The sequence below is a fragment of the Echinops telfairi genome, unplaced genomic scaffold, assembly GCF_000313985.2.
Source record: "Echinops telfairi isolate 266 unplaced genomic scaffold, ASM31398v2 ScPeMD7_7469;HRSCAF=8507_0, whole genome shotgun sequence".
Taxonomy (NCBI): domain Eukaryota; kingdom Metazoa; phylum Chordata; class Mammalia; order Afrosoricida; family Tenrecidae; genus Echinops; species Echinops telfairi.
In genome coordinates, this window is record NW_022111372.1 from 72,346,641 (window position 1) to 72,373,568 (window position 26,928).

Genomic DNA, 26,928 nt, shown 5'->3' on the forward strand with positions numbered 1-26,928 from the left:
TGAAACCTTACAACCACCTCCTAAGGTGGGGTTTCTTGCTCTAAGTATTATCTCAAACTAACGTGGTGGAGATTGAAGCTTAAGAAAAGTGAAGTAATTTGTCCAAACCATTAAGTCGTGAGGCTGGGGCACAAGCCCAGGTGCTGGATCCGGAGCCAGTGCTCTGAGATGCTGCTGAGCGCTGCCTGCAGTCTGGCAGCAGGAGGGGATGAGCGTGGGAAGGGAGCGTGTGTCCGTTAGTGAGAGCTCAAAAGCCAGACTCTGGAGTGTGGACTCGATCCTGGAGGCTAAGGGGAAATGGCCAAGAGCTTCGCAGCAGTAACATTTTGGAAAGCCTAGGTATCTGAGGCAGATTAATCGGTTTGGGTATGGGGACTGATTGTGCACATAATCACAAGGTGCAGATCAATCACAAACAACGGGGGCGGGGGCGGTATTAAACAACGGGGGCGGGGGCGGTACTTAGCTGTGCACAGTCCAGGGAGCACAGCCCAAACTTCAGAGTGAAGTTTTGAGGACGCTGTCAGTCCAGCATGGAGCTTAAAAGGAAACGGCGTCCCTGCTCTCCTCTGCACCTCGTGTGGGGGTGCTTGTGACGTCACAGATCATCACCACGGAAACATCTGTGCTATGACAAACGCTGGATGGCAGCCTCCCTGAATGCGTCAGGGAGGGGAGGAAACTGGCTCCCGATGATAAGGCTCCCAATACTCAGAGTTCACGAGCAGGCACAGACTGGGTTGTGGAGAGAGACAGACACAGACCGTTCGTGCCACCAGGTTGTGCAGGACTGCTGTGTGCTGGGCAAGGTGGATTTTGAGATGCTGCTTGCATTCAAAACGCCTTAAAAAAATCCCGATTTCTGCCATCTGCCCTCCTGACCCAAGAAATCCTTCAAGGGCAGGGGGCTAGCTTCCAGAACATCTTCTGCACAGCAGCGGAAGCCTAGCCGGGACTTTCCTGTTGTTCTGGGGACAGCCTTAAAACCAGCCCGAGGGAGCGTGGCAGCGGCTGTGGTTTGTTTGTTGATGGATGAGCGAACGGCAGGGTGGTCATGGGCTGCAGAAATCAATCTGCAGAAGCAGATTCTCGGCCGACCAGGATTTACCTGCGGGGAGCACTGTGGATTATGGATGGGGTCCAACTCTCAGTTAGCCTTAGAGCTGGCTTCCCATGGTACCTTAAGAACTGACCTACTCTATATTGATTGCTTAGAATTACAAATAAATCCGTTTTATATGAAAACCTCGATTTTTCACATTCCCTTTACAACCAGAGGAGCTGGTAGTGTTGGCGCATGTTCACAAATGGTGACACTGGGGTGCAACTGGGACTTTCCAGGCAGCCAGAGTCCCACCATTCCCATTGTGTTACACCAGCCCAGTTTAGTCACTGAGCTTCCTGCCAGGCTCTGTGGACATCTGCTTCTGGGATCCCTTTCAGAGGGATTTAGAGTGTGCCCAGGACAGTTGCTGGTCTGTGGGGGGCCTCCAGTAGGTGGTAGCTATTAGCGTTTATCTATAGGCTTAGTTTAGTCATTTAAACTTGGTCCTTAACATCAACACTGCCCATTAGAACTTCCAGGGAATCCAGGATAGATAAATCCCTCAGGGCCAACAAGGAGAGTAGAGATACCAGGAGGATTAGGGGAGGGTGAGGGGGAGAAAGGTGGAACTGATCACAAGGATCAACCTAGAACTCCACTCCCAGGGGGATGAATAACGGAAAAGTGGGTGAGGGGCAATAGAGGACGATGTAAGATATGGAAAAAATAATCTATAACTTATCAAGGGTTTGTGAGGGAGGGTGGGCAGGGGAGGGAAGGGGGAGAAATGGGGAGCTGATATCAGGGGCTCAAGTGGGAAGAGAATGCTTTGAAAATGATGATAGTGGCATATGTGCACATGTGCTTGAACGTATGGATTGTGATAAGAGATGTAAGAGCCCCCAATAAAAGTATTTTAAAAAAAGAACTTCCAGTGATGATGTAAATCTTCTCTGTCTGTGCATTGTCCAATATGATAGCTTTTAGTCAGACGTGACTGCTGAGCACCTGAAGGGTGAATATGACCAGCAATTATGAATTTTACTATTTATTTTATTTTAACTAATTAAAATCTAAATAGCTGCATGTGTCTACTTGGCCGCTGTATCGGGTAGAGCAGAATTAAGTAAAGGAATTGAATTTCCAGGGAAACGTGAGACTAGGCACTAGGGCTGTGTGTATGAGCATGTTCCAGAGACTGGGGAGTGGGCTTCCTCTCCCAGTGTCTCCTGGAGTTCTCATCAATGTAAGGAGCAACAAGCCTATGGATTGCGAGGGGTTTGTATGCACACTTTTAGCAATAAAACGAAATAGTCTTAAGCTGTTCCCTGTCAACTGATTGTCCATATAAGGGTACTACTTAACTACAATAATTATGGCTGTGTGATGAAAAGCCCAACTTCCTTGATAAGTGGCTTGATGTGTTTTCCATGACAGTTTAGAGCAGAAAGCCAGTGTTCCCGAGAGGGCTGGGAGAGCAGAGGCAGCCCCGCTAGACTGGTACACAGCAGCGGAAGCAGCAGCAGCGGCAGCTGCCCTCGAGTGGATTGTGATTCATGATGACTCACTCCACTGTGCCCAAGTAGAACCCTGCTCCATAGGATTTTCAAAAGCGGATGTTTTGATTGTAGATCAGCAGATCTTTTTTTCCAAGGCACCCCTGGGTGGTGTCTAGCGGCTAACCCTTTGATTAGTAGTCAAGGTCATTCACCCTTTGCACTACTTAGGGATGCTTGCTAGTACTCCAGGGGCCCTAAGTCCTACAGGATGAGGTTCCAAGGACTGCTGCCTCTTGGGATTTCTGTCCTAAGCCTTACTGAGCATTTCCAAGGATCCTACTGCCATTCAGGGGCCTCAGAATAGGATTAAAAAAATCCTTCTCTCATACAACTTATCCATTCATTTGCATGTTTGTTGTCTGGGACGTTTCGGATTCTGACCTCCTTCACCCAGTCATGCATCAGCAAGCCAGAAGGACCTAACCCCATGGCCATGGAGTCAGGCCCACCGCCCCGCAGCCCGCGTGCCGCAGAGGAGAACAGCACCCTACAGGGGCCGCAGGACGTGATCCGACGGGAAGCCGGTGTCTGAGTCTTTTTTCCCCAGGTGCCACTGGGTGAGCTTGAACCACCAACCTTCAGCTCATCATTGTGCCACAAAGACACTCTCCTTTTCCTTGGTCTCACCATTGGAAGCCCGAGAACCATACAGCAGCTTCCAGCCCATTTCCAACTCACAGGCCTCTGTTCTGGAACTAACGTTTGGTCCTGGAGCCAACTGTCCCAGCTGATAAAAATGTAACATCACTTCTATGGATACATGGGGAAGAGGATAAAATAAACTTCATCCCTTTCTTTTAAGATGAAACTCTGAATTAAGATCCTCCTGCCTCAAATCATTCGTAAATATATAGAAAACCCAATGAAGATGCTGGAAATGGCTAATGTAACTGATGTTTTCCCAGAATGGCTAACGGCCATCCCCTGGGGAGGCCGAGGAAGGGGCCACGCAGAAGAGTCCATCTCTTCTGCTCAAATCTGTCACTCATTCAGGGTTAGCTATTTCTCTCTTGGACTCTTACAGTCCAAGGTCTGCTGAGAGAATTCTGTAGCTCACTTTTTTCCTGCTTTGTGTGCAAAGATCAATCTAAACTCCAGTGCTAGCAGTGGATTGAGTGAGTCCTAGAATTCAAAGGGAAGAATAAGACAAAACCCTCCACCAACCCCAACAAGTAGGACCGCCCTGCTTTTCTATTTCTTCTTGGCGAAAAAGAAAGAAAGGTTTTCTACGAAAGGACTAGGTCGATAGGAACTGAGACGAAGGCCTGACAGGTTAAAGGGTCCTGGTGCTCCCCTATTTTAGATGTTGAATTTAGTCCCACTCCCAGACACAAGGAGACTGAAAATTCATATTCAGATAAGGAAAGGCAAACCTCGGTGAACAGATGGAGCGGAGTTCAGCATAAAGGTTTAATCCTATCAGGCTGATTCCTGTATGGCCATCTGGATAATCCGGCGCACCTATTCAAGGCCTGTTGAAAACACGACTCCGGCCAAGATGAACGTCACAGATTTTCCACTGCAGTTGCTCATATTTGACTTTCTGATTTTTCAGACCCAGGAAGATGACTTGTGAATAAAGACGTGAGTTTTCCTTGAAGAAACAGTTACATGCTGTTGTGGTGATTGTTGTTTTCAACCTGAAAATTGTTTCCTCTTTTTATAATACAGGGAGGTCTATTTTGGGGACCACACTTTCTTCTTCTTTTTTTTTTTCTTCTTGTTTGACTTTCATTTCTTGAACTTTTCTTACAACCAGATAACCAGGGAAATTGGGCTAAAAATAATTTTGGAGCATGAAAGTTCTCTTTGGCAGGAAGAAAAGAGTTATTTGCTTATTGTATAATCAGAGGAAAGTGAATTTACTATTGTTGCAACAAATATCACAATTGTATCCATGAATAATTCATTCTGAGGACTCCCCCACCCTCTGTGATAATTTCCCCCCATTACTTTGCAACAGAGTGGTTGGCAATTGTAGAACAATAGGAGCTGGGGGGAGAGAAACTACTGCGGGTGCTATTTGCCTTGAGCTGCTCGGGGATTAATATTTTGTATATCTTCATTTTGAATTTGGCAGATCAGAGGTGCAAAATAGTGCCTCCACACCTCCTTGAGTTCTGACATTCTGTGCTTCCGCAGTGTATTTCATAAATAGTTTTTGAATAATGTGAAATGATGCTATGTTGGGTGTCATTAAGTTAAAAAAAAAAAACCTTCAACAAATCTTTCAAGTGCAATTGAGAAGCTCCAGGTATAGCAAGATGACAACATTTCCCCCTGCTACATTGTTCATCTTCCCTGTGCACTGAATCTGCACAGAATATATCAGACAGACAGATTGCGAAATCCTAAAGTGCTTTCCTGAGGGGATGTTTTGGATTGTTGGTGTAATCAGGATTTCTGCCCTTTCCTTGCTCAGGGTCTATATCCACTGGTAGTTGAAGGATTTTCCAAATTCAGAGTAAAATAAGCCTGTGCCTGTGAGTTGATTCTGCCTCATAGCGACCCTATAGGACAGAGAAGAATGGCTTCTTGGAGTTAATGTTTACCAGACAGATAGACTCATCTTGATTCTGTGGAGTGGCTTGTCGGGAGTGGCGAGTGGGTTTGAACTGTTGACTTTGCAGTTAGTAGCCCAACACTTATCTCAAAGTATCACGAGAGTTCCACAAATGAAACTCAAACTCACTTTCATTGAGGCGATTCTAATTCAGTGACCTTATTAGGCTGGCATAGAACTGCCCCTGTGGACTTCCAAGCTGAGTAGAAACCTTGTCTTTCTGCTGCCGAGCTGCTGGTAGTTTTGAACTGCTGATCTTTGGGTTCACAACGGAACACATCACCACTACAACCGCAGGATTCCACATACCAGGGCTCTATACTGAGCCTATATTCATTGCCATAGGGACGATTCTACCAAAGTGACCCCATATGGGATTTCCACAACTGTAAATCTTTTCAGGAGTAGATAGCCTCATCTTTGTCCTGTGAAGCTACTGGTGTATTTGAACCTCTAACCTTTCAGTGAGCACCTGAGTGCTTTACCACTGCACCTCCAAAGCTCCTTAAAATAGATAAGGACGTTGTAAAATGACCAGGAAGTAGATACAATTAGCAGATTGGCCTCATTCGTTAGATATATGCTATGGCAGGTAACTTGGGCACACCTCGCTGCACATGTCCAGATTAATGCGGCCTGGGGCAGATCCACCTTCAGTCGGTATTTCCACCCAGTGACTGTGGAGTTTTCCTCTTGTCCTTTCCTCTGAGGGCCATTACTATTGTCAGAGCAAAAGGCTTTCTTGCCAAATAAAGTTGCTTTGGAATAAAGGATGAAACACACTGGAAACTCTCTATATCTTCAATTAATATTTAATAGGTTTAATTGCATCTGGTGTTGAGAAATCTCTCTATCACGGGTTACATTTCTCTTTAAAATGACAAACACACCACCATGACCACCTACCCTTCCCCAGCTCCCAACTCTGAAGTGAAATAAAAACCCTAATACACCAATAAAATGCTTAAATGCATAGAGCAGTTTTAGCAGACAATAAAGGAGTGCAGAAACAAAACTCTAATTGTTCAAGTGAAAGCCAGAGCCACCATGAATAATGAAATTGTCTAACAACTTAATTAGCTCATTCATTCATTCATTCATTCATGCATTCAGTTGATTACGAATCTGTCATCATGCCAGCCCTCTAATAGGGAAGTGTGCACGAACTCAGGTTGACATTGAGACCAGGGAATACCACTGCTGTTGGTTTCGATGGCATCCACTTGGAGGTTGGGTGAACCAAGGACAGATTCCCCCTGTACACGGTGAAAATGTAGAAGGCCAATCTTCTGGCTAGCAACAGACCCTCTGTCCTTCTTTGTGTTCAGTAGCTGCTAATCATCAGGATCAAAGGATGTAGGTTTGCCCTGTGAGCAACTGGGAAAGTCACAGCAAAGGCAGTTGTTCCAATGTAGCAAGGAAAGCAGGCGCTGGTGGGCTGAGTCCAGGCCGGGGGGACTTGGTGTCCCCATTAGTCTCTGGAACAGGGTTGCTCACAAGCACATTCTCATCAAAATCAAGCAGTTAAAGGGTAGAAGGGCCTGAGACTTTATGAGGTCACATGTATCCTGTAGAAATGAGCTGAGCTCATGGCTTTCACTACATTTTCTGCCAAGTCTTAAAAAATTTGGGACAATAACATTAAAGTCAACTCCTCCTTTCTGAAAAGTTTCCCATTAATATTCATTCCAGGCAAATGAGATCCTTCACAAATACATTCTACTTTGGAGGGATGCATGCCAAATCCACCTACTCAGTAGATTTAGTTGGCCGTGCAAGCAAGTAGCTGAATTAGTAGTTCCTAGGAAAGTCTGACAACAAGTTATGTAATCTGGATGCTTAGAGGAGAAGGTATTCTAGTCAACGAGCAAGCTCCGATTCATATGGGATTGACCATCATGATGAGAGCATCCTGTGCTTGGCACATGGTAAAATAACAAAACAAACGTGAATGCTTTCGATCAGGTGTAATGAGAGAGGCACCTCCTAGAACCTGGGGCTTCGTAATTCCTTCAGTGGCACGCTCAGGGGGAGACGTGGAATTCGAACCGTTGGAACCCTGGCTCATTTTCAAATATGACCACATTTCCAATATTAACATCAGTGTAGCGTCTTTCACCTTTCTGTCTTTACTCTGGAGCCAGTGAAAGGAGGCAATGATATCTCCTAGACAGCCCCTTGTAAACGCCAGTTACCTGCTCTGTAGAAATGCTCATGCGAGAGAGCAATGGCTAGTGCGTGCTGGAGGAGGGCTGAGGTCTCTTCATGGACTATGCATAACGGAGATGGGAAAGGACCTGGATTTCCACGTTCACAAAATTTTGCCTTGAGATTAAAATGGAATTAAAGCATTTCAGAGTGTATGCTTTTCTTGCCGGCTGGATCCAGTGTCATTCCCCTAGTTTCTTTATTTAAATACGTCCATATTAGTTTTTAATTTAAATAGGTCCATAGGTGGGGCAGATGGTTGGCACTCACCCACTAACCTAAAATCAAACCCAGGCGGAACTCACCGCCATCAAGTCGAATCTGACGCACAGCGACCCAAGAGCCCAGGAGAGAACTGCCCTGTGGGCTTCAGAGACTGTGATTCTTTACCTGAGTAGAAAAGCTCATCTTTCTCCTGCGGAGATGCTGGGTGGATTTGAACTGTAGACCATGTGGTTAGCAGCCCAATGTATAAGCCCTGCACCAGCAAGGGTCCTGAAGGTTGGTGGTTCTAACACATCCAGTGGAGCTAAAGAAGAAAGAAAGAACCCGGAGATTCAACCACACCAAGCTCACTGCAGTTGATGCGACACGGACTCACAGTGACCCTGTACGGCAGGGCAGATGGTAACTTCTCAGTGAAGAACACCTCGTGGGGCAGTTCTAACTGTGACACTGTGGGGTTGCCTTAGGTCTGTGTGACTAAGTGCCATCTATCAACAACAACATTCATGCAAATAGAGGAACAGAGAAAAACCAACAGCAAATAAACAATGCATCTCTACTTAAGCTTCTAATTAGGGCCATCAACTTTTGCCGCGGCCTCACTTGGGGAACACGGGATGATAAATGCTGACCCGACCCAGGTCATCTGTACAGGAACCCCAAACAAGCGAGGTATTGATCACGACACAAAGGGATTGCAGAGGCAAAGTAAGAGCAGCCCCAGGACCCTCCTGATAGCTGCATACACCACTAATTCACCTCAATGGGCAGGCACCTCTGAGCTCAATTAACCCTTATTCCCAAGGCCACCCATAAACCCCGAGGTAAACAGGGCTCTCCTGGCCCTTGCTTTCTATCAATGAAATAGATCACTTCTATTGGAGGCTGAGGCACGAGTCCAGCGTATAAATTCACCTTGCTCATAAAGAGCCCGACACTTCCCGTGTGAGTGTGCAGGCACTTGAATCATGTAACATTGATTCTGTAAATCAGAAAATTTTAAACTGCTGAGGGCGCCTGCGATTTCTCCCACCGTCTGCGGTGATTTGAAGGCAATAGAAATGCTCTGGGTGTAGAGCAGGTGATAGCAGTGTCCCCAGTGCCACTGTCTACACACAGCGCATTAGTTGTTAAATGTGCACCAGAGGCTGAGCCATTCCCCCCCCCCCCTTTTCCTTTTCTCTCTTTTTTCTTCTCACCATGACCATTGTTCAGAAGCAAATTGGAAATCTGGTAATTAGGCCCTGACTCACGGTGTAGTATTAGAGTCCCGAGCCAAAGTTCAACACCCTGAAATGAAATTTAAACCAATTAATCTGTTAGATTTTTATCGCTTGTCCGTGTTTTCTCAGCAATTCCCCCAGCACGTGGCCTTTGATCAACTCTCATACAAACGCTAAAATGTGTGCCTGCTGCTAGCAAGATGGGACTGGCATTAACATGGCACTCATAAAACAATCAGAGCAGAGAAGCCCGCAGACAAGCAGGGCATAGTGATATTTAATAAGAGCGCACACATAATCTTCAGAATTAGCATTTGGTGCCTTGCAGTACCTTTGGGAGAAGAGCTTTTATTTGTGGAGTGATCATTATTATAACAAAGAAGAGCTACCTAATAATTTCCACTTTAACTCTGCAATGTGCCACGAACATTTCAGAGCCATTATGCTAAACTGTGGTAGGGTAATCATGTTATTGTCATAGTTTGAGGGAAAGAAAATCTCCTCTACCTTGGTGGCTGGTGTGGGGGTTGGAATTAAAAAAAAAAAGTAGGGGCTCCCCACCAAAAATTAAAAGAGCAACGCCAAATACTTTTGTTTGTTTGTTTGTTTCAAATGAGGCTTAAAACCAGCAACTGGTCTGCTGTCCTAATTGGAGTGGGGGAATTCATGGATGAAAGAGAGTCTGTTTATTAATGAAATCAAGGATTTGCTGGTAAATGTGATCTTGAATATTAATACAACCACAGCTTCCCCCATTCCAAAATATTTTCTCAGAGATAGAATTGTATTGATTATTACATCCCTGGGCTGGATTGAACTCTTCAGTAAATCTTTTCACTCTCAAATCCCCATGAACCCATCTGCAGCAACTATTAAAAGCAATATTTTCCTGTCTTCCTATAGCATCTCTCTGTGCATCCTGAGAGAAAGAAAAACACACACAAAACCCAAAAAATACGTCTCTGCCTTGAGGATGTGTTCTGAGCTTCCACAGAGCAAGCTTACCCAAAAGGAAGAGAAAAGGACAGGCTCAGGGGTCTGTTAGCTCAGCTGGGCTTCTTTTGCCCTGTGGGCTCGGGGCTGGGCTGTTAGCTGCAAGGTTGACAGTTCAAACCCACCAGGCGATCTGCACAAGAAAGATGAGACTGTCGTATCTTGTAAAGATGGACAGTGTCAAAACCTTACATTAGATCACTGTGAGTTAGTATCAAGTTGATGGCAGTGCATGTTATCAATTATACACATAAAGACACTGCTATTATTTAATTTATTCTTGTAATATAACATCTTTATTATTATGAAGGCAATCTCTGTACTTGTTGAAAGCATTTATATATCACATAGATAATACAATATGAACTATACACTATACAACAGATCAGTCCCTCGTCTCCCTCAGCCCCACCCTAATCATAGTCCTTTTTTCGGAGGAACGCCTGAGGAGAGCTGGGGTACCTTCATCCAGACCCCTGTCTGTTCACACCCAACTCCACGCGCACATCTCCCCTCCAGTACACAGAGGCTCATAGATCTTACCTTTAAAACGAATAGGATCACACTTTTAATTAGCTTACACATTGCTTTTTATCACCTGCTAATATATTCTTGACATCTTTCCATGTCAAAGTGTTTTCTCTTTCATTCTAATGATACTCCTTATATTCTATAGAGTGGCGGTAGTGGCATTTCTGAGGCCACTCCTCTCCTGGGGGCAAGTGGAGAACACCTTGGCTCTAGCTAATGCTTTGCTGTCATGACTGGAGTAAATGTTTTAAAATTTGTGACTTGGGGCATTTTTGTAACGATTTCCTGTTCGGCTTTTTGCCCAACAAGTTTGCTTGGAACTCTAGGGTCATGCTGTAAAACAGCAGCCTCCGAGTTGAATCCATTTATGAATATTTTGTTTAAACAACACGTTATTTTAAAAAGCATTGCGTTAGTTGCCAACATCTAAAAAATTAGGAAATTTTTGGGAAAGAAAGTGTTCTAAAATTGATTGTGGCAAAGATTGTACAACTCTTCTTGATATGGTTGAACTATTGAATTGCATGATATGTGGACGAAGTATCAATTCAACTATTTTATAAATAAATAAAGAAAAGAAAAATGATAATTATAATTAGGAAATTTTACCCCCAAATCTGGGTTCCTAGCTCCTTCTGACAGTTCAGGGACTCAGAGCACACTTGGTCATCATTTGTGGGGGATGACCCTTCCCAAGCTCAGTAGCATCTGCTTGTCCAGAGATGGTTCTGTGCCATTCAATGCACCAGCATTTACATGATTCCCCATTGCTTCCCCTATCCTGAGCATTAATGACTGTATTCATTTCTAGCTTGTCCTGAACATCATCTTCAAACTTCCCAGTAGGAAGTGGCACAGAAAGTCCTCTCACAGATGCATAGGTGCCCTTTAAAGCCCTTTCAGGTCTAACATTTGGGAAGGCTGCATGGCTTACCTGTTCTAAGAGTGACTGGCAGGCCTTACGGAGGGATAGAAGATACCCTCGAGTCTAGAGACAGGGTGGGCTGAGAAGTGTGTCATCCTGTTTTTGGAATGTTCCCTTCAAGACTTTTCTTCTCTAAAAGACTAGGAAGATAGCTTGACATGTTGTCTGGAAGGTTGGTGCCCTCTTTCCTGTGACTAGTGGATAGTCACCAAATTTGAAAATTAGGGGTTTGAAACTCTCTTTTTCTCTCTCTAATGTGCTTTCTATAGACCACACATAATAAATAGAGAAGAGGGGGAAGGCAGGGGTCAAGTTGAAACCCGCAGGCCTTGACCCTGCTATTATAATGTCTGTGTGGTAGGCGAGTCATTCCAAGCCATAGCAACACGCCCTTCTACGTTCCTTCGAGCAGCAGTGGGAAAGTCTAGGGCAGACTACATTTGATTTAAGAAATATGCATGTGTGATCAAAAATTAAAATAAAAAACCCGGAAAGACATCCTAATGCTAACATGCGTAATGCAGGTCGAAACCATCAGGTCATGGAGTTTAGTGACATCATCACCATCTGTACTTGGCCATCAGCAGGACCAATTCACTGAAGCCAATGCGCCTTCCTTCGCAGAAGGACCCAAGCACATACCTTGTCTATTCTGCTGTAGGGAGCAGGTCTTCTGAGTTAGAAATTAAGGATTAGGATTTTGGAACATTATCTAAAACGTTTTCAAAGAACTTATATTTGAAAAATATCAGACTCAGTATTATCATTTATTTCTCTTTTAGATTGCTTGAAATTGTTTATCACCATCTGCCGTTGGTTTGGGTGTATTTAAGGATTTTTACTTAAAATTTTTTTTGTGTGTTTTTATTAATCATTTTATTGGGGACCTCTTCCAAATCTTATGATAATCCATCATTCAGTTGTCTTAAGCACACTTGTACATATGTTGCAATTAATATTTACCAAAACAATTTCTTTCTACTTGAGCCTTCGGTATCAGCTCATTTTTCGCCCCCTCTGTCTCCTACCCTCCCACCCTTGTGGATCCTTGATCAATTATATATTATTGACGTTACTTCATGTCTTACACTGTGGTCTCCCTCGACTCACATTTCTGTTATTCGTCCTCCTGGGGGATGGACTATATATATCCAACCTTGTGATGGGTTCTCCCTTCCTCCCCACCTGCCCCCACCTGCCCCCACCAACTCTCACTACTGTTCCTGAGGGTTTTATCTGTCCTGAATTCCATGTGTGGAGAGCTCTTCTCTGTACCAATGTGTGTTCTCCGGTCTAGCTGGATTTGTAAGGTAGAACTGGGTCATGGTCGTGGGGTGCGGGGAGCACATGTGTTTCATCAGTGCTATACTGCACGCAAGCAATTTTACTTTTAAAGGAAAAGTTTGTGAAAGAAAATGTCTCAGTTCTTTGAAATATCGGTGGCAACATTTAAGCCTGTTAGAAATTGGATAGGAATTGTGCAGATCCGGGGCCATTTACATGTTTAGAAACAATTTTATATTAATGACTTTGCTTTTGAGAGAATGCGCTGGCTGTGAGGGGCCATAGGCATGTGAGCCATCAGTTTTCATTGCACATGTGTCGCTCTGAGTTCAGCCAGCACGAAATGTTTAGTTTGGATATTTCCAAATTTCTCTGTGCAAGTTTATAAGATTCCTTTGAATCAAAACCCATTCTACTTGTTTGTGTGGCAGCACATGAGCAATGGTCCCACTGGGCTGGGCTTAACAGTTTCTTTTTGTTTTGCAAAAGTTAGAGCATGACCCATTGCCAAATTTGACAAAGTACAATAATGTTTTGCCAGGTCTCCCTCCAAATAACCGGTCCTCTCAGTGGCTTGGCTACTTGCATTCTCCATAATAAACTTGTTATGAGAGAGGAGGGTCCAGTCTTCTTTCCTTGCCAGTAGCTCCCTTCCTTTCACAGCCGATTCGCTGCTCGCCATCACGGTGACCCGAGAACAGCAGCGTGACGGCGTGGAGCTTAAATTCCTCGGTGGCACCTTCAAGGTGTCCTCGGGAAGATTTCAAAGACAGATTCCACAGTTCCATTTATGTCCTGGCCATCCTGTTGACAGTACTCCAGGCTGAACTGCGCAAGCCACCTCTGGTCACAGTCTTTACAAACACTTCCCAGCTCTGAGGGCCATTTATAATGGGGAAAGAAGACAGATGACATTTTGAAGAAGTCAGTGTTGGGGTTTAAAGCTCAGGGGAGACCACAAAGCAAAGGACTTGTGGCCTCTCTGTGATCAGCTCTGACTCAGCAATTTGGTGATACAATTCAGCCCCAGGGACCAGCTCTCCTTGCATCAGTAAAATGGGGTTCTAGACAGGGATTGGACCAGCTTCAGAGGATGCTGCTCTGTCCACGTGCTAGATCGAAGGCGTGGAGCCTCACTTCCTGCCCCGCCTCCTCTCCCTTAACTTTTCACTGAGTAGAAATGTTTATCTAAAATGGATGCATTTTCGTTTCAGGAGACATCTTTTGGAAGCAAATACGAGTATATAAGGTTTCCAGCAGTTCCAAAACTTCACCCATAAAAAGCCAAAAAAACAACAAACAAACAAACAAACAAAAAACCTCTTGTCTTCCATAAATTTAAATTAATTTCTGTGTTTTTCTCACAAGATTCCCAATGCGATGAAGATTTGGGGTGGGGGCTGTAGATGCGTTTTTAAGAGGAACTATGAAAAGAATGGTTTTCCAAGTGAAATCTCACCCATCATTTTTCAGGTCCCACTGTAGCTAGGGAATGCTGAGCTCTTGAGGGGTTTTCTGCTAGTGGGAAAGATAAAAGATTTTTTTTCTTTCTCAAGTCTCCCATCATTAAAGTTTGGTTCTAACAGCACACTCCTTCTCTTTTTCATGTGTGTGGAAAAGCAGCTACTCCCTGTATCAAAGCCATCAGCCCGAGTGAAGGATGGACGACGGGAGGCGCGACTGTGATCATCATAGGGGACAATTTCTTTGATGGGTTACAGGTCATATTCGGTACCATGCTGGTCTGGAGTGAGGTAGGTGTTGTCTGAACATTAATATCTAATAGCTTGGTCTACTTGAGGGTACTGTCTACACTTGAATTTCTAATAGTGTGTGGAATCTAGTGGTGTCACTCTGGGTGGGCCTGCCCCAGGCTACAGAACTCTGGGGCACTGAGAACGATAGGTGGCACTTACCAGGTAGCAGTGCCTTCTACTGGGATGACTTCCATCCCCTGCCTCATACACAGTGTGGAAACTTCTGTCCTGTAAGTTTTCCTCTGGGGCTTGCCATGGTGTGAGGGTTCTGTTGAGTTCTGGGGACTGGAATTGGGTTGCAAAGTCGAGTAAACTGGACCAAGGTGTGTAGACATGCACGCTGTGTAGATGGTGCCAGGTCCTCAAGGAGCACCAATTAATTGCCAAAAATAATCAGGTGTGGGTGGCGTTCAGCATACTCAATGACTCTTCATCAGAGAGTGACTGCTTTGCCTGGAAGAACCCAGGGCTGTCCCCAACCTTAGAGTATCACAGCTCTCCAGCATGTCAGCATGCTACTGCAACCCTATAAAAGTTAGGGCAATTGTGTCTTCTCTTCCAAGCACTGCGATCCTTCTTTTACCTTGCCAGTTGACTTGTCTGTCAGGAACCAGCATGAGCTCCAGCTCCTCAAACCAACACCAGCATGATATAGATGACAATGCAACCTTGAGATGCTTCTAAATTGTGAGCCTAGCCTTCTCAGCCAGTATGCCCAAAGGCACCCCCCCCCCCATCTGACCAGAGTTTAGAATCAAGCACAATGGTTGGGCTACAAAGCCCCTAGAGCGTATTCATCCCAAATGATCTGCAAGAAGTTGTTATTACTTGCTAAACTTTATTGAACACTTATACTCTATCTAGGCTCTATGCTGAACTCCTGATATAGATTACATGAATTTTCTCTCAACCTGATGAGGTCAATTTATCCTCTTGTTATTGCTGTTAGCTGAGGTTAAGTTGGTACCCAACTCATGTGCCCGCATGCACAATGGAACAACATGCCTTCTAGTGCGGCATTACCTCATGATAAGCTTCAGACCAGACTGTTAGGATCCAGAGGATTTTCACTGGCGGGTACTTGGAAGTAGATTATCAGGGTGTTGTTCCTAGTCCATGTTGGTCTGGAAGTGCTATTGAAACCTCTTCAGCATCAGAGCGACTGCAAGCCTTCACTGACAGATAAGTGGTGGCTGCACATGAGATGCGTTGGTCACCAGCTGAACCCAGATTTCCCACATTGAGTGTCATTGACCCCTGGAGCATGTTTCTTTCCTTCATGAGGAAACGCGGGGTTAGAGGTGTGGGATTGCATCGGCAGCTTGCAGCTGCGCAGAGCTTACAGCTTTTAAAGGGTATGTGTGGAGCCACTCAAGGAGGTCAGTAGCAGGAATGGCGCTTCACACAGGTTGTCTACTTCCATTTCTGGCTATCCTCCTATGGTGCCACTGTGGCACCCTTCTAGACATTTTCTTTGCATTCTCTCCTTCCAGAGGCCACAGAGATGAGCAGAGAGCTAAGCCTGTGATAGTTGGATCTGTTTATCCTTCCCAAGTAGAGCCTGTCCATTTGTGTAAGCCATTCTTGTGCACTTCTCCCTGCCAATAACCACTCAGACAAGGCCCTTGCCAACATGTGTTGCTTCTGCCTTTGTTTTGCCCAGGCAAGCCAACGAGCGATGTGCACTTGGCCAGAGAATCAAAGCTCTTGTAAAGCTGAATCTGAGATGGGCATATCTGGCCATCCACCTACTTTTTTGTCCAAGTTGGAACAATCCAGGCACGAGAGATAGGCCAGAGTGCCCCTTGCCAACTGCAGCCCATTCTTTATTGGAACCACTGAGCTGTGAATTAGAAGCATCGCATCCATGGCACATTTTGTTGCCACCTTGGTGTCTTCATCCCTGCTACTTGTCTACACGTGTGACAGCTATCCCCACACTGAGAGCCCCAGCCAGGTCTTGTGGACTGAATCTGCATCATTTTCTATACCTCCTCCTGTTGGTTTGCATGGAAGTTGGGAACAGGAATAACAAGGATATGACATTGATTTCTTGCTTCCTTTCACTGCACTCAAAGTATGCGCTCAAGCAGTGGGGTTCAGATGGTGATTTGGAAGTATGGCCCGGTCTGAACAGTCCATTGAAACCCTGTGCATGTCTTAGTCCAAGTAGACTGCCTTGGGCATTGAATAAGCACCTGATGCATTAGGAAATGATTCCTGTGCACCTCTGCCTTGTTGTTAATCAAGATACCCCTGTTTCCTCTCAGTGTCCCTTTCTCACCTTTTCATGGGAATAAGTTTTCATGGAGTCAGCTCTGAATCATGATACCTCCATGAGTGTCAGAGTAGAACTGTGCTGCATAGGATTATTAATGGCTTATTTTTAAGAACAAGATTTCCAGGTCTTTCTTTCAAGTCACTTCTTGGTAGGTGCAAACCTCCAGTCTTTTGCTTTGCAATCGATCATGTCTGTAACTGTATCCACCACCCAGCACTTAATAAGAGAACCATTAGACTCATGAAAGAGAGAAGAAAAGCTACAAAGGAAAAGAGAGAGAGAAAAGATCCATTGAGTACAGTTGTAGAAGTACTAGTAATAGCAATGGTAGTATTTAAAATGTGCTTGGTTTTTAATCAAATAAAATCACACAAAATCAAAATCAAAGTCAACGCCATTGAGTGACGTGGTAGTTTGTGTTTCTCAGGAGCTCTGGTGATGTAATGGTTATGCATTGGGCTGCTAACTGCAAGGGCAGCAGTTCGAAACCACCAGCTGTTCCTTTGGAGAAAGGGTTTTCTCCACTCCTGTCCAGAGTTTACAGTCTTGGAACCTCACAGGGCCAGTTCTACCCTCCCCTATGGGGTAACTATGAAAATCACACAAGTGCCTTTTATCTCCATAGGTGTGAACACCATTAACTAAGTTTAATGCCAGTTCTCAAGGCTTGTGTTGGATAGAACCAGAACTTCTATATATGAATATATGATAGTATCCAATGCTATAAATATACTAGAGCTGATGGCTATGGAAAAAGACTATAGAAAAAGCAGAATATGACCAATATGAGCTAGCATTCCTTGGATACTTTGCAAAAGCTTTGGGCGGACTTTGGTGCATTCCTTGCAAGTCTATGAGTTGTTTTCATTTGTTGAAGAGAAATTAATTGAGGCTGGGTGAGGTTCCATTGTCAAGTGGTGAAGATCGGATTTGAACCTGGACAATCCCTGTCCATTGCTCCTTGGGTTAAATTCTATGAGTTAGCCCATGCCAAGATTTCTACCCTTGGGTGTTACTTCATCGCTGTTGTGATAGCAGTGCCCACAGCAAGGGGCACTTGGCACGTGGAGAGTTGAGTGTGATCCCTTCATTTTTGGGGTGTGTATGTTTGTGGTTGAAACCACTGACATCTAGAGAGAATTTACCCTTATGAAGTAAAGCGGACATGTCTTATGCTGGGGAGGAAGACACCCTCTCCCTTTGTCTGCATAAATGACCTTGGGCAAGACAGTTCATTTTTCTGGGCCTCATCTCTAGAGTGGGACCCCTATGCAACCAAAACCATTGGCCCTGGGTCACATGATCTCTTGAGGTTATGTCATCTCTAAGACCCAGTGCTTTCTAACTCTAAGTAGACTTTGATCTCCTCTCCATTGCCCAAAGCACCCGGCCAGCAGACTGGTGGGTGAGGACAAGCAGATAGCACTTTAGATCAGCAGCTGATGCTATTATTTGGAGTCTTTTTTTAGCTAAAGAATTTTTAAAAGAGCCAGAGAAAGCAGGGCTGGCTTAATTTACTCTCATCTGTGCTCTTCTCCTACCAATCCAATCTTTTGCAAATGAGTAGTTCAGTTTAGCTCCCTGATTGCCCCCTGAGGGTTGGGAAAAAGAAAGGTGGCCCTCTATTCCTCCCAACCCAGGGCTGCCTCCTGTGAGCGCCCGAGTTCAGGGTGAGCCACATGGCCTTCTGGAGAATGGCCTTTGTTACATTTCCTTCATGGTTGCTCATCCCTTCTCCTTTGGCACATTTTAGAAATTAAATTTCTGATGGATACTTGTGTGCTTTTTACCCAGCCTTACTCCAATAGGTTCCCCCAAACCCTTGTAGTGTTTGATAGACGAGTTCAGGAAAACCATCAAGATTTGTGTGTGATTCTTTCATGGGGGATACTTTCTTTCATCACCAGATGTCCCTTGATTGTTCTTAATTTTTCACCAATATGTGATTTAGAGCAAGGTGGTGTTCCTGCTCAGGGTTTGCAGCGTTAATATTTATTTTAATATCACCTTCTGAATTCCTTTAATTTTCAACAATGAATATTGGTTGGCTTGCCTGCTGGGTGTATAGCACTGCCATGGGTACTGTGGGACTATTAAGAAAAATTTGGTCTTGTGGGATCTGACGTTTTATTTGAAAGACAATTTGATTCTATGAAACAAAATAGAAAGTTATATGTTTATATAATCTAGCATTAAATGCATGGTACAGAAGTCAAGCGAGATTCTAGATGGTAGGGAGAGCGCTATAGTCAGATATAGATTGTGCATGTAAGGGAAAACAACTAAGGTACATGTAGTTATCTCTGGGTGAAACATTGTAGATTTCAATGAACTTTTTGTTTAGTCCGTGACTAATCTGTGATTATTCATCTTGGTTAAGGCATTCAAACTGCCCGTCAGGGAAACATTACAGTAGAATTTGTAGGAATCAAGAGGTAGCGAAAACTCTGGACGGTGTGCTAATCAAAGATACCAGTTGCATGGAGCGATGGTAGGCTTGGAGATCTGGATGTTAATTCCAGCTCTTCTACTGCTCATTCATGTGTTTTAGATTTTAGTCAGTGCTGGTCTTTTGGCCTTAGTTTCCCCATCTGAAAACGCGAAGTTTAGACTAAATATTTTCTATTTAGTCTGTGCTACAATTTTAAGCATTCCTTTCATCTAGAGTTTAGTCCCCTGGGAAGCCCCCTAAATAAGGACAGAGCGATGCTCAGTGAGAAGTAGCTTCTTTTCTTCTACTATTGTTCTTTGTCTTCTAGAACACACTAGGGATACACACATATCATGTTTGTTTGCAATAGGATTCTGTAAACTGCATCACACCAATTTAATTAGGTACAAAATTGGATCTCACTATCGATATGTCTTCAGTCAATAGTTTTAATCCTATGCCTTCCGATTGTGTTATCGTATATAAATCCGAGACTTCTACCACAATGTTGCTCTAATTCAGCTTCCAGATAGTTCAGTGGGATACCAGTTCGCTGAGGTATTGATACCCCATGAGAGATTAGAGAGGGTGGTTTTTCCAGCCAAGCTTGGGAAATGTTGAGTCAAGTGAATTCAACTGGACTTTGCCGAGGTGGTCAGGGGCTATCAGTGCTGGGAAGGCCATTTGGGCCATGAGGCTTTGTGTTCATGGACTGCCTTTTAAGAAGATTGTTTGGTGAAGGCCAGAGCATATTTGGATTTCATGTTAATGAAACACAATGATAAGATTAGATTATGATGTGACTGAGTTGAGACGAATGTGAGACCAACTATCAGAACTGTTCGCAGAGTGATCATTCCAACAAGGCACGTCACAGGCTTTGAACAGAGTTTCTCTGACACATTGCATTTGGTCTCAGCCATTTGGTTTTGTAGAACAGCTGTACTTAAGGATAGTCTGGACCGATTAGTCCAGAGAAGAGGAGCCGAAGGACATGGCTATGTTAGCCAGTTAGTCCTGAGCAGGAAGTCCCCCTGTTCTTATCCTCAGATGACTGCTTTCTTCAGCAAAGAAGCTGCTGAAGGAGAGCTGTGGGGCCATTGAGTTGGGCCACTGGCACTTTCGGGGACTGAGAAGCACCTTTGCTACTTATATCTCAAAAGTATACAACCAGGTCTTCAATAGTTGTCCATTTCTTTCCTTTTTTAACTTTTCCAATCTGTCTCGAGTTTCCATTCTCAGTTGCCCGGGGAAGCTGAGAGCAATGGCTGTCAAGAAACAGTATTTGCTCCTCTGTGATTGTAAGAATGAATGGCTGACACTCAGGCGTGTGTCTCACTGGACGTGGCCCAGGCCTGCCTTCCTGCCAGGCCTCAGTCTGTACTGAAGCACACTGAGTGACAGCATCAAGGGCACGGAGGAACCATTCCAGTCATCAAGTACAACTCTGATTTTGTCAGTGAAGCAAAAAGAGGCTCCAGAGAGTTCAAGCGCCATGTCGAGGGAGCACCTTAGCTACCTAGGGCTGGGATTATAGCCCAGGGCTCCTGACACCCAGGCCAGAGCCCCAGTTCAGTTTTCTGTCATCTCCTGATGCTCCTGTTGTCTCTCAACAAACTTTCTACGCTTTGTATCACATGGCATCACTACTTCTCCTCACTGTTCTCTGGACTACATTGGACACCAGGTGCAATTCCACTAGCGGAAAGGAAACCCAAGAAAGATAGAAAGGGTTCATTACCTCCAAAATCCGTTGGCAATCTGAAAGGCAATCTATAAATAATTTGCAGGTCTTTAGGCTTGCATTTGTAAATTCAGTAAAAAAATGATTATGCTTTTAAGAGAAATTTAAAAGAATGCATATTTTTCTGAAATATATCAGTTGCAAAGGCTATATTTAACCTCTTCCTATTAACAAAACAGCAAACAAACATATAAGCAAAACCCCACTACCCTCATGTTGATTCAAACTCACATCGACACAAATAGGCTTTTGGGAGCTGTAAATGTTTACAGGAGTAGATAGACTCATCTGTCCCCCGTGGAGAAGCTTGCGAGGTGAAACCGCTGACCTTTGGGTTAGCAGCTAAACACTTCTTCTGCAGTGCCATCAGGGATCTTGCACTTTTTCCCCCACCTCATATGTGGAAAATGCTTACTGTAAAATTACAAGCTTTAGTTGTAAAGGTTAAAAGGAGCAGTCAGCATCTACTGTATTAAACTGTTGAATAGGATTTTGTAAAGCATCTTCTAACCCTACATTTAATTTATGGAAAATCATTTAGAAAAAATCCAGCTATTAAAATATATCTATACATAGATAAAACGTTCTAATTGTTCATTAACCTTCATTATCCACTATAACAATTTTTTTTTCTGAAAAGGTTTTAGTCTACATTTTCATTTTTTTATGGCTAAGGCCCTGAAATAAATCCTATAGATAGCCACTTTAAAGTGTTGAAAGCAAGGATGCTATTTTGAGAACTAAGGTATTCCAGATCCATGACATAGCATTTTCAGTCACTTCATATGCCTATGAAAATTGGACATCGAATAAGGAAGATGCAAGAAAAATTGGTGCATTTCAACTGTGGTGTTAGCAAAGAATCTTGCAAAGTACCATGGACTGCCCCAAGGATAAACACATCTGTCTTGGAAGAAATACAGACAGAATGCTCTTTGGAGGCAAGGATGGCAAGACTTTGGCACACATAATTTGTACGCGTTATCGGGAGAGACCGGTCCCTGGAAAAGGGCCTCATGCCTGGTAAAGTAGAGGGGCAGCAAGAGAGAGAAAGACCCTTGATGACACAGTGGCTGCAGCAAGGGGCTCAAACTTAGGAACGATTGTGAGGATGGTGCAGGACCAGTCGGTGTTTCAATTGGTTGTAAATAAGGTCGCTATGAGTTGGAATGACTCGACAGCACCTAGCAACATCAACTATTCATAAATGATAAGATAATTGCAAAATAGTTAATAATGATGTTAAGATGACATTTTCCAGCTAGCTTACAGTATACGTTCAGGAGGTACTTGTTTGTTCCTTGATAGTAGGAGCCATAGACGTCTGATGTGTTTCTAATTTTAATAGGAAGACAGACTTTACAGCTGGCTGCAGTCATGTGACTTCTTGAAGAAAATGGGTATCGATGCAATGTTGTCCTCAAGTATTTATGTCACACTTGAACTCAATGCTAATTGCTGAAATGGTTCCCTGATGACCCTCAGAACACTTTCATTGGTTCCTCTTTCCTAAAACCACAATGCCTCTGTGTGGGCTTCAAACATGCCACCGTCAGGCTCTGCTTTTTCTTTTCAACATTATCGTTCACTGTTCATTATCATCCCTGATGGCATGGGGTTAAGGGTTCAGCTGCTAACCCAAAGGTTTGAATTCACCAGCAGGCCCAAAAGATGCAGTGCACTTCCATAAAGGTTGCAATCATGGAAACTCTCTGGGCCCGTTCTCCTGGTCCGGTAGGGTCTCTATGAGTTAGAACTGACTCAGAGGCAAAACATTTAATAGGTTCTGGACATGTTGAATTGCTAGGTGTTCCTTCTGCTTCTAAAGCCCTGGTGGCCCTGGTGGTAGATTCTCTAGTTCAAACCCACCAACCACTCCCCAGGAGAAGCTGAGTCCATTAAGGTACAGTCTCAGAGACCCTGGAGAGGGTCACTGTGAGTTGGAATCAATTCCATCGCAGTGGTTTTGGGGAGGTTTTTGTCTATAGTGATTTTTTTTAGCCTCACACTCTTATCTTGCTCATTCCACCTCCAAGAATGCTCCCCTCTACTTTTTTGTGCCCTTATACTTCTGCCCTTTAAGATCCAGCTCAAATACCAACTTTTCCAAGAACCCTTCCCTGCTAGCATCAGGCATAGAATATTTCCTCTTGTGTCTAAATTTCTATATTGTTTTACCTGTACCATATTACATTCCTTACAATTTATATCCTCAATTATTGTGTCTTAGAACTCCCTTGTGGGTGGTGACCCAGGTGAAGTTCACGTTAGTTCCCCAGCAGTGTCTAACATGTCAGAAGCACTGATGACAACTTGTTGAATGACTTTCCTTCTTCTTTTTTTCCATTTAGTCATTCAAACAAACACTCCGTGAGTAGCTGTTGTAGTTAATAATGCCTCAAAGTGTCAGTACCAGATAGACTGTAGTTGAGTATTTGTTAAGGTGTGCCTTAGTATATAGCTTATATTTAGATAAATTTCTTATGCAGTAAGTATGTACAACAAATGTCTCCATGTATATCTGCTGATACTATCAAGGATATTTAGTCATAAAACCAAAACTTTTTGGAGGGTTTATACAAATTACAGGCATTATTTAACCCTTAGTATGTCCTTTAATCCTGTTAGATAGCTAGCCTTCCCCTCTAATTCCAGATAGCAAAACGAAAGTCCAGAGAGGGTAAGTGACTTGCCAAAATTCACACAGCTGGTTATGTCAAAGCTGAGAATTTACACCAAAAATCCATGAAACTCCAGAGTCATCTCTTAACCATCTAATATTAATAGAGTAATACCTCATTTATTCAAAGGAGAGTCCTAAAACCATTCAGCTCTCCAAGCTGCATGGAACCGAAAGGACACAAAAATAAAACAGATAAAAACAAAACAAACCCCCCCAGGGGTAACCAGACAGTTGTTTTTAACAAACTATGTTGTCCATTTCCAGGTCATAGCCAATTAGAAAGAGCAAACTAGAGACAAGTTGGGAGTGGAGGGAGTGGAGGCGGTTGTTAGGAACAATCCCAGTGACAGCAGAAGTGACAGCTGACAGCCTAATGTCTAGTGCAGGAAGAAGAAAACTGAAAAGCAGATGCAGAACTGCATTACCATGCAACCCATTAATGATGGTTCATAATGACGGTGCCCCTGAGTCATTCGCTAAGAGTTGACAATTCTATTCAAGAATTCTGTTGAAAACTGCGAGATGGGTGCAATGCATTCGCAAAAGACTTCCAGCAAGCACAGTGGGAATGCACAGTATTCAAGGAATTTTGACTTCAGCTTTTGATCGATGTCCTTTGTGTTGTGACCCTCACTTCTTGAAGGGGCGTGTTACACTCTCAACCAACAGCAACTCAGGACTCTAAACGAGACCCAAGCAGGGAGAGTTGCTGCTTCTTGACTGAATTTAGGAAAACAAGTGTGGAGAAAGACCGCGTTGTACAGCTTAAAACCACAGGGCTGGCCGTGCTAGAGGCTGATCTTCGCTTTCTGGAATACCCTGAACCTTGGGAGCTCACCAGCACTCTTTCAGCTCGCAGACTGTCAGGTTGGGATCCAGTCTTTAATGGGGCCCAATTGGCACACCATCTGCATCCTGGGAAGAGAGCTGGAGAACGTTCTTATTTTTTTTAAATGACCCAAAATAAATAGATGCCTAAGCCCACAAAACCCAAGGTAGTTGAAGTATAATGAATTGATGTTAGTGCTTTTCTCCCCAAATCCGTTATTTTGAAAGTCAATCTTTGTGTGATTTTGTTTTGTGCAGCTAACTACATTGATTTAGGGACCTGGTTAGTTTCTGGCCAGAGTTGGGCAGTTCATTTTTAGAAGTGCTTAATGAGCAGAACAGGTATTGTGTAGCAGCAAAGGAAAACCAGATTTTCGAATGGCCTGGTATCAATTCTTTCTTTCCTTTTTGAGATCCATAAAGGACTTCAAAGAATCTTCTTCCTAATTCTTGGTAGTGGTTAATAGTCTAGTGACATTTATTGGTTCACTATTCCTCAGGTATTAACTGCGTGCCTACTAGTTTCCTGGAATGTTGAGTGGTACAAACGTTGAACGTGATTGGTTGCTGCCAGCTGAGAGGCTGGGGGATTCAAGTCTGTCCAGAGGTGCCTTGGAAGAAAGAGCTGGTGATCTGTTTTCAAAAGTTAAGTTAGTGAGATCCTCTGGATCATGGTTCTACTGTAACACAAGTCAAGTGGGATTGCCTTGAAGACATTATTTTTACTGGTACTCAAAACTCAAAAACTCACTACCACCAAGGCCATTGTGACTCATCAGGATCCTATAGAACAGGGTAGAATTATCCCATTGGCTTTCTGAGAGGATTACCCTATTTGGGGGTAGAAAGCCTACTCTTCCTCCCACAGAGCAGTTGGTGTTTTGAGTTGTTAGCCTTGCAGTTAGCAGCCCAATGCAAAACTATTACACTACCAGAGCTCCTACTAGTCCCTAAGAAACCCAAATCCATTGCTGTGAAGTTCATTCCGACTCACAATGTGACCCTATAGGAGAGGGTAGAACTGCTCCTTAGGGTTTATGGGAACTGCTCCTGTAAGTCTTTACGGGAACAGACAGCGTCATCTTTCTCCCAGTACTAGTCCCCAGACACTGGTAAATACAGGGGACATAGTAGATGGTCAAAACAAGAAAGGTAAAGTTTAGACTGTCATCTGGAGGCTTATGCTCTAGTTGGGAGGCACAGACAATAAATAGGAAGATATGTCCACAGCACTCTACTTTCTCTCAGTCTTTGTCTATGTCCATGTGTACAGGAAGAGGACTTTCATATAGTGAAACAGCCGAGTTACGTCCGTTCTTGAGACGTTAGATTCCAAAGTTTCTCTGATAGTCAAACATACATTTTATTGTTTGAAATTCATGCAGCCCAACATATTTTGCTAACTATTGGTTCAGTTATTCTTGTGAAAGAACAATAGGAAAGCAGAATGCTTGTGAAACCACACTGGCCTGCGCTGGCTCTCTTTCACGTTCCCTGAGAAATCACATACTGCCTTAGAGACAAGTAATTTGGGGGGAACAAAAGGATCTTGTGTTACGAAACCCAGAGAACTCTGCTTACAGAACACAGCAGCAAGAAGCTGACATTCTCTGATTTACATTGTACCCACTTCAGGGAACTCAAAATACACGATGGAGACTCAGTCAGCATGGGTACCAGGAACACCCACTTTTTAAATTCCAGCTTCCTTTAAAAACTCCCAGAAAAAAAATTTTTTTAATGCCATGCATGACACAAGTTACAGAGCAAGGGAAAGGTAAACAAGTTTGCTTTATTATGTTGTTTTTGTCGCCATCGCTGTGGCATTTCTTTAAACACCCTCAGTCAATTTGGTTTCAAAGCTTTAATTATGCTTTTATGTTACAGTTTCCTTATTTAAGTGTCTGCTTTATGTCCATCACTGAGCACCCCCTGCCTATCTCAAAAGAGATGGATATTATTATCCTAATTGAGGAGGAGAGAGAATGCTGTGAAAATTATTAATACATAAATTTAAAAAAATTAATCTGGATAGTGCTTTAGGGTCCCCAGAGAAGCTCTGCCCAAACAGGAGGCATATTTAATATGATTATAAGCACCCCCCAGAGCAGATAGGAACAGATGCAGTGGGGGACAAGTAAACTGAGGCACCCAAGGATGACAAAGAGTGAATAGGTCCCTCTCTTAGAACTCACGGTCCTCGGATGGGCAGCATCTCAAAGCCACTGTCTCACTGCCTGCTTTAGGCTTTCTCTAGTCACTGTGCTCATTGTTTTTCTGGAGGAGAAAATCCTATTACTCCTGCTCTTTAAGTCTTTGCTTGATTTGGCTTTAAAAAATTAAAAAAATTTTTTTAGTGTTGAAGGTAATTAAGGTTAAAATATTAAATCCTAAGGCTAGTAATGAAAAATCACTAATGTGCTTTCTAGTAATCCCAGTCATTTTTTTGGCTCTGTGGCTTGGAACTTCAGATTGCATTCATTTCATGTAGTTCCATTTGTTGGAAAATATGCATTAAGCTTACTTGGAATGGCTTTTCTGTGTTTTTGGAAAAGCACCCTCAGCTTGTTTTTCACTGATCATTGTATGTATTTATTTTTAATATCTACTGTGCTCCCAGGACTTTTGAGGGTGTAGGTTTTTGTCAG

The 26,928-nt window shown here is 43.6% G+C and overlaps 1 protein-coding gene across 1 annotated transcript in view; it reads left to right on the top strand.

The window, feature by feature from the left end:
- Positions 1–26,928, top strand: part of EBF1 (EBF transcription factor 1) — a 479,517-nt gene that overhangs the window by 340,259 nt on the left and 112,330 nt on the right. The window contains exon 9 of the mRNA XM_030888673.2: positions 14,180–14,310. Coding sequence (XP_030744533.2) covers positions 14,180–14,310 — 131 coding nt within the window. The remainder of the gene's footprint in view (positions 1–14,179; positions 14,311–26,928) is intronic.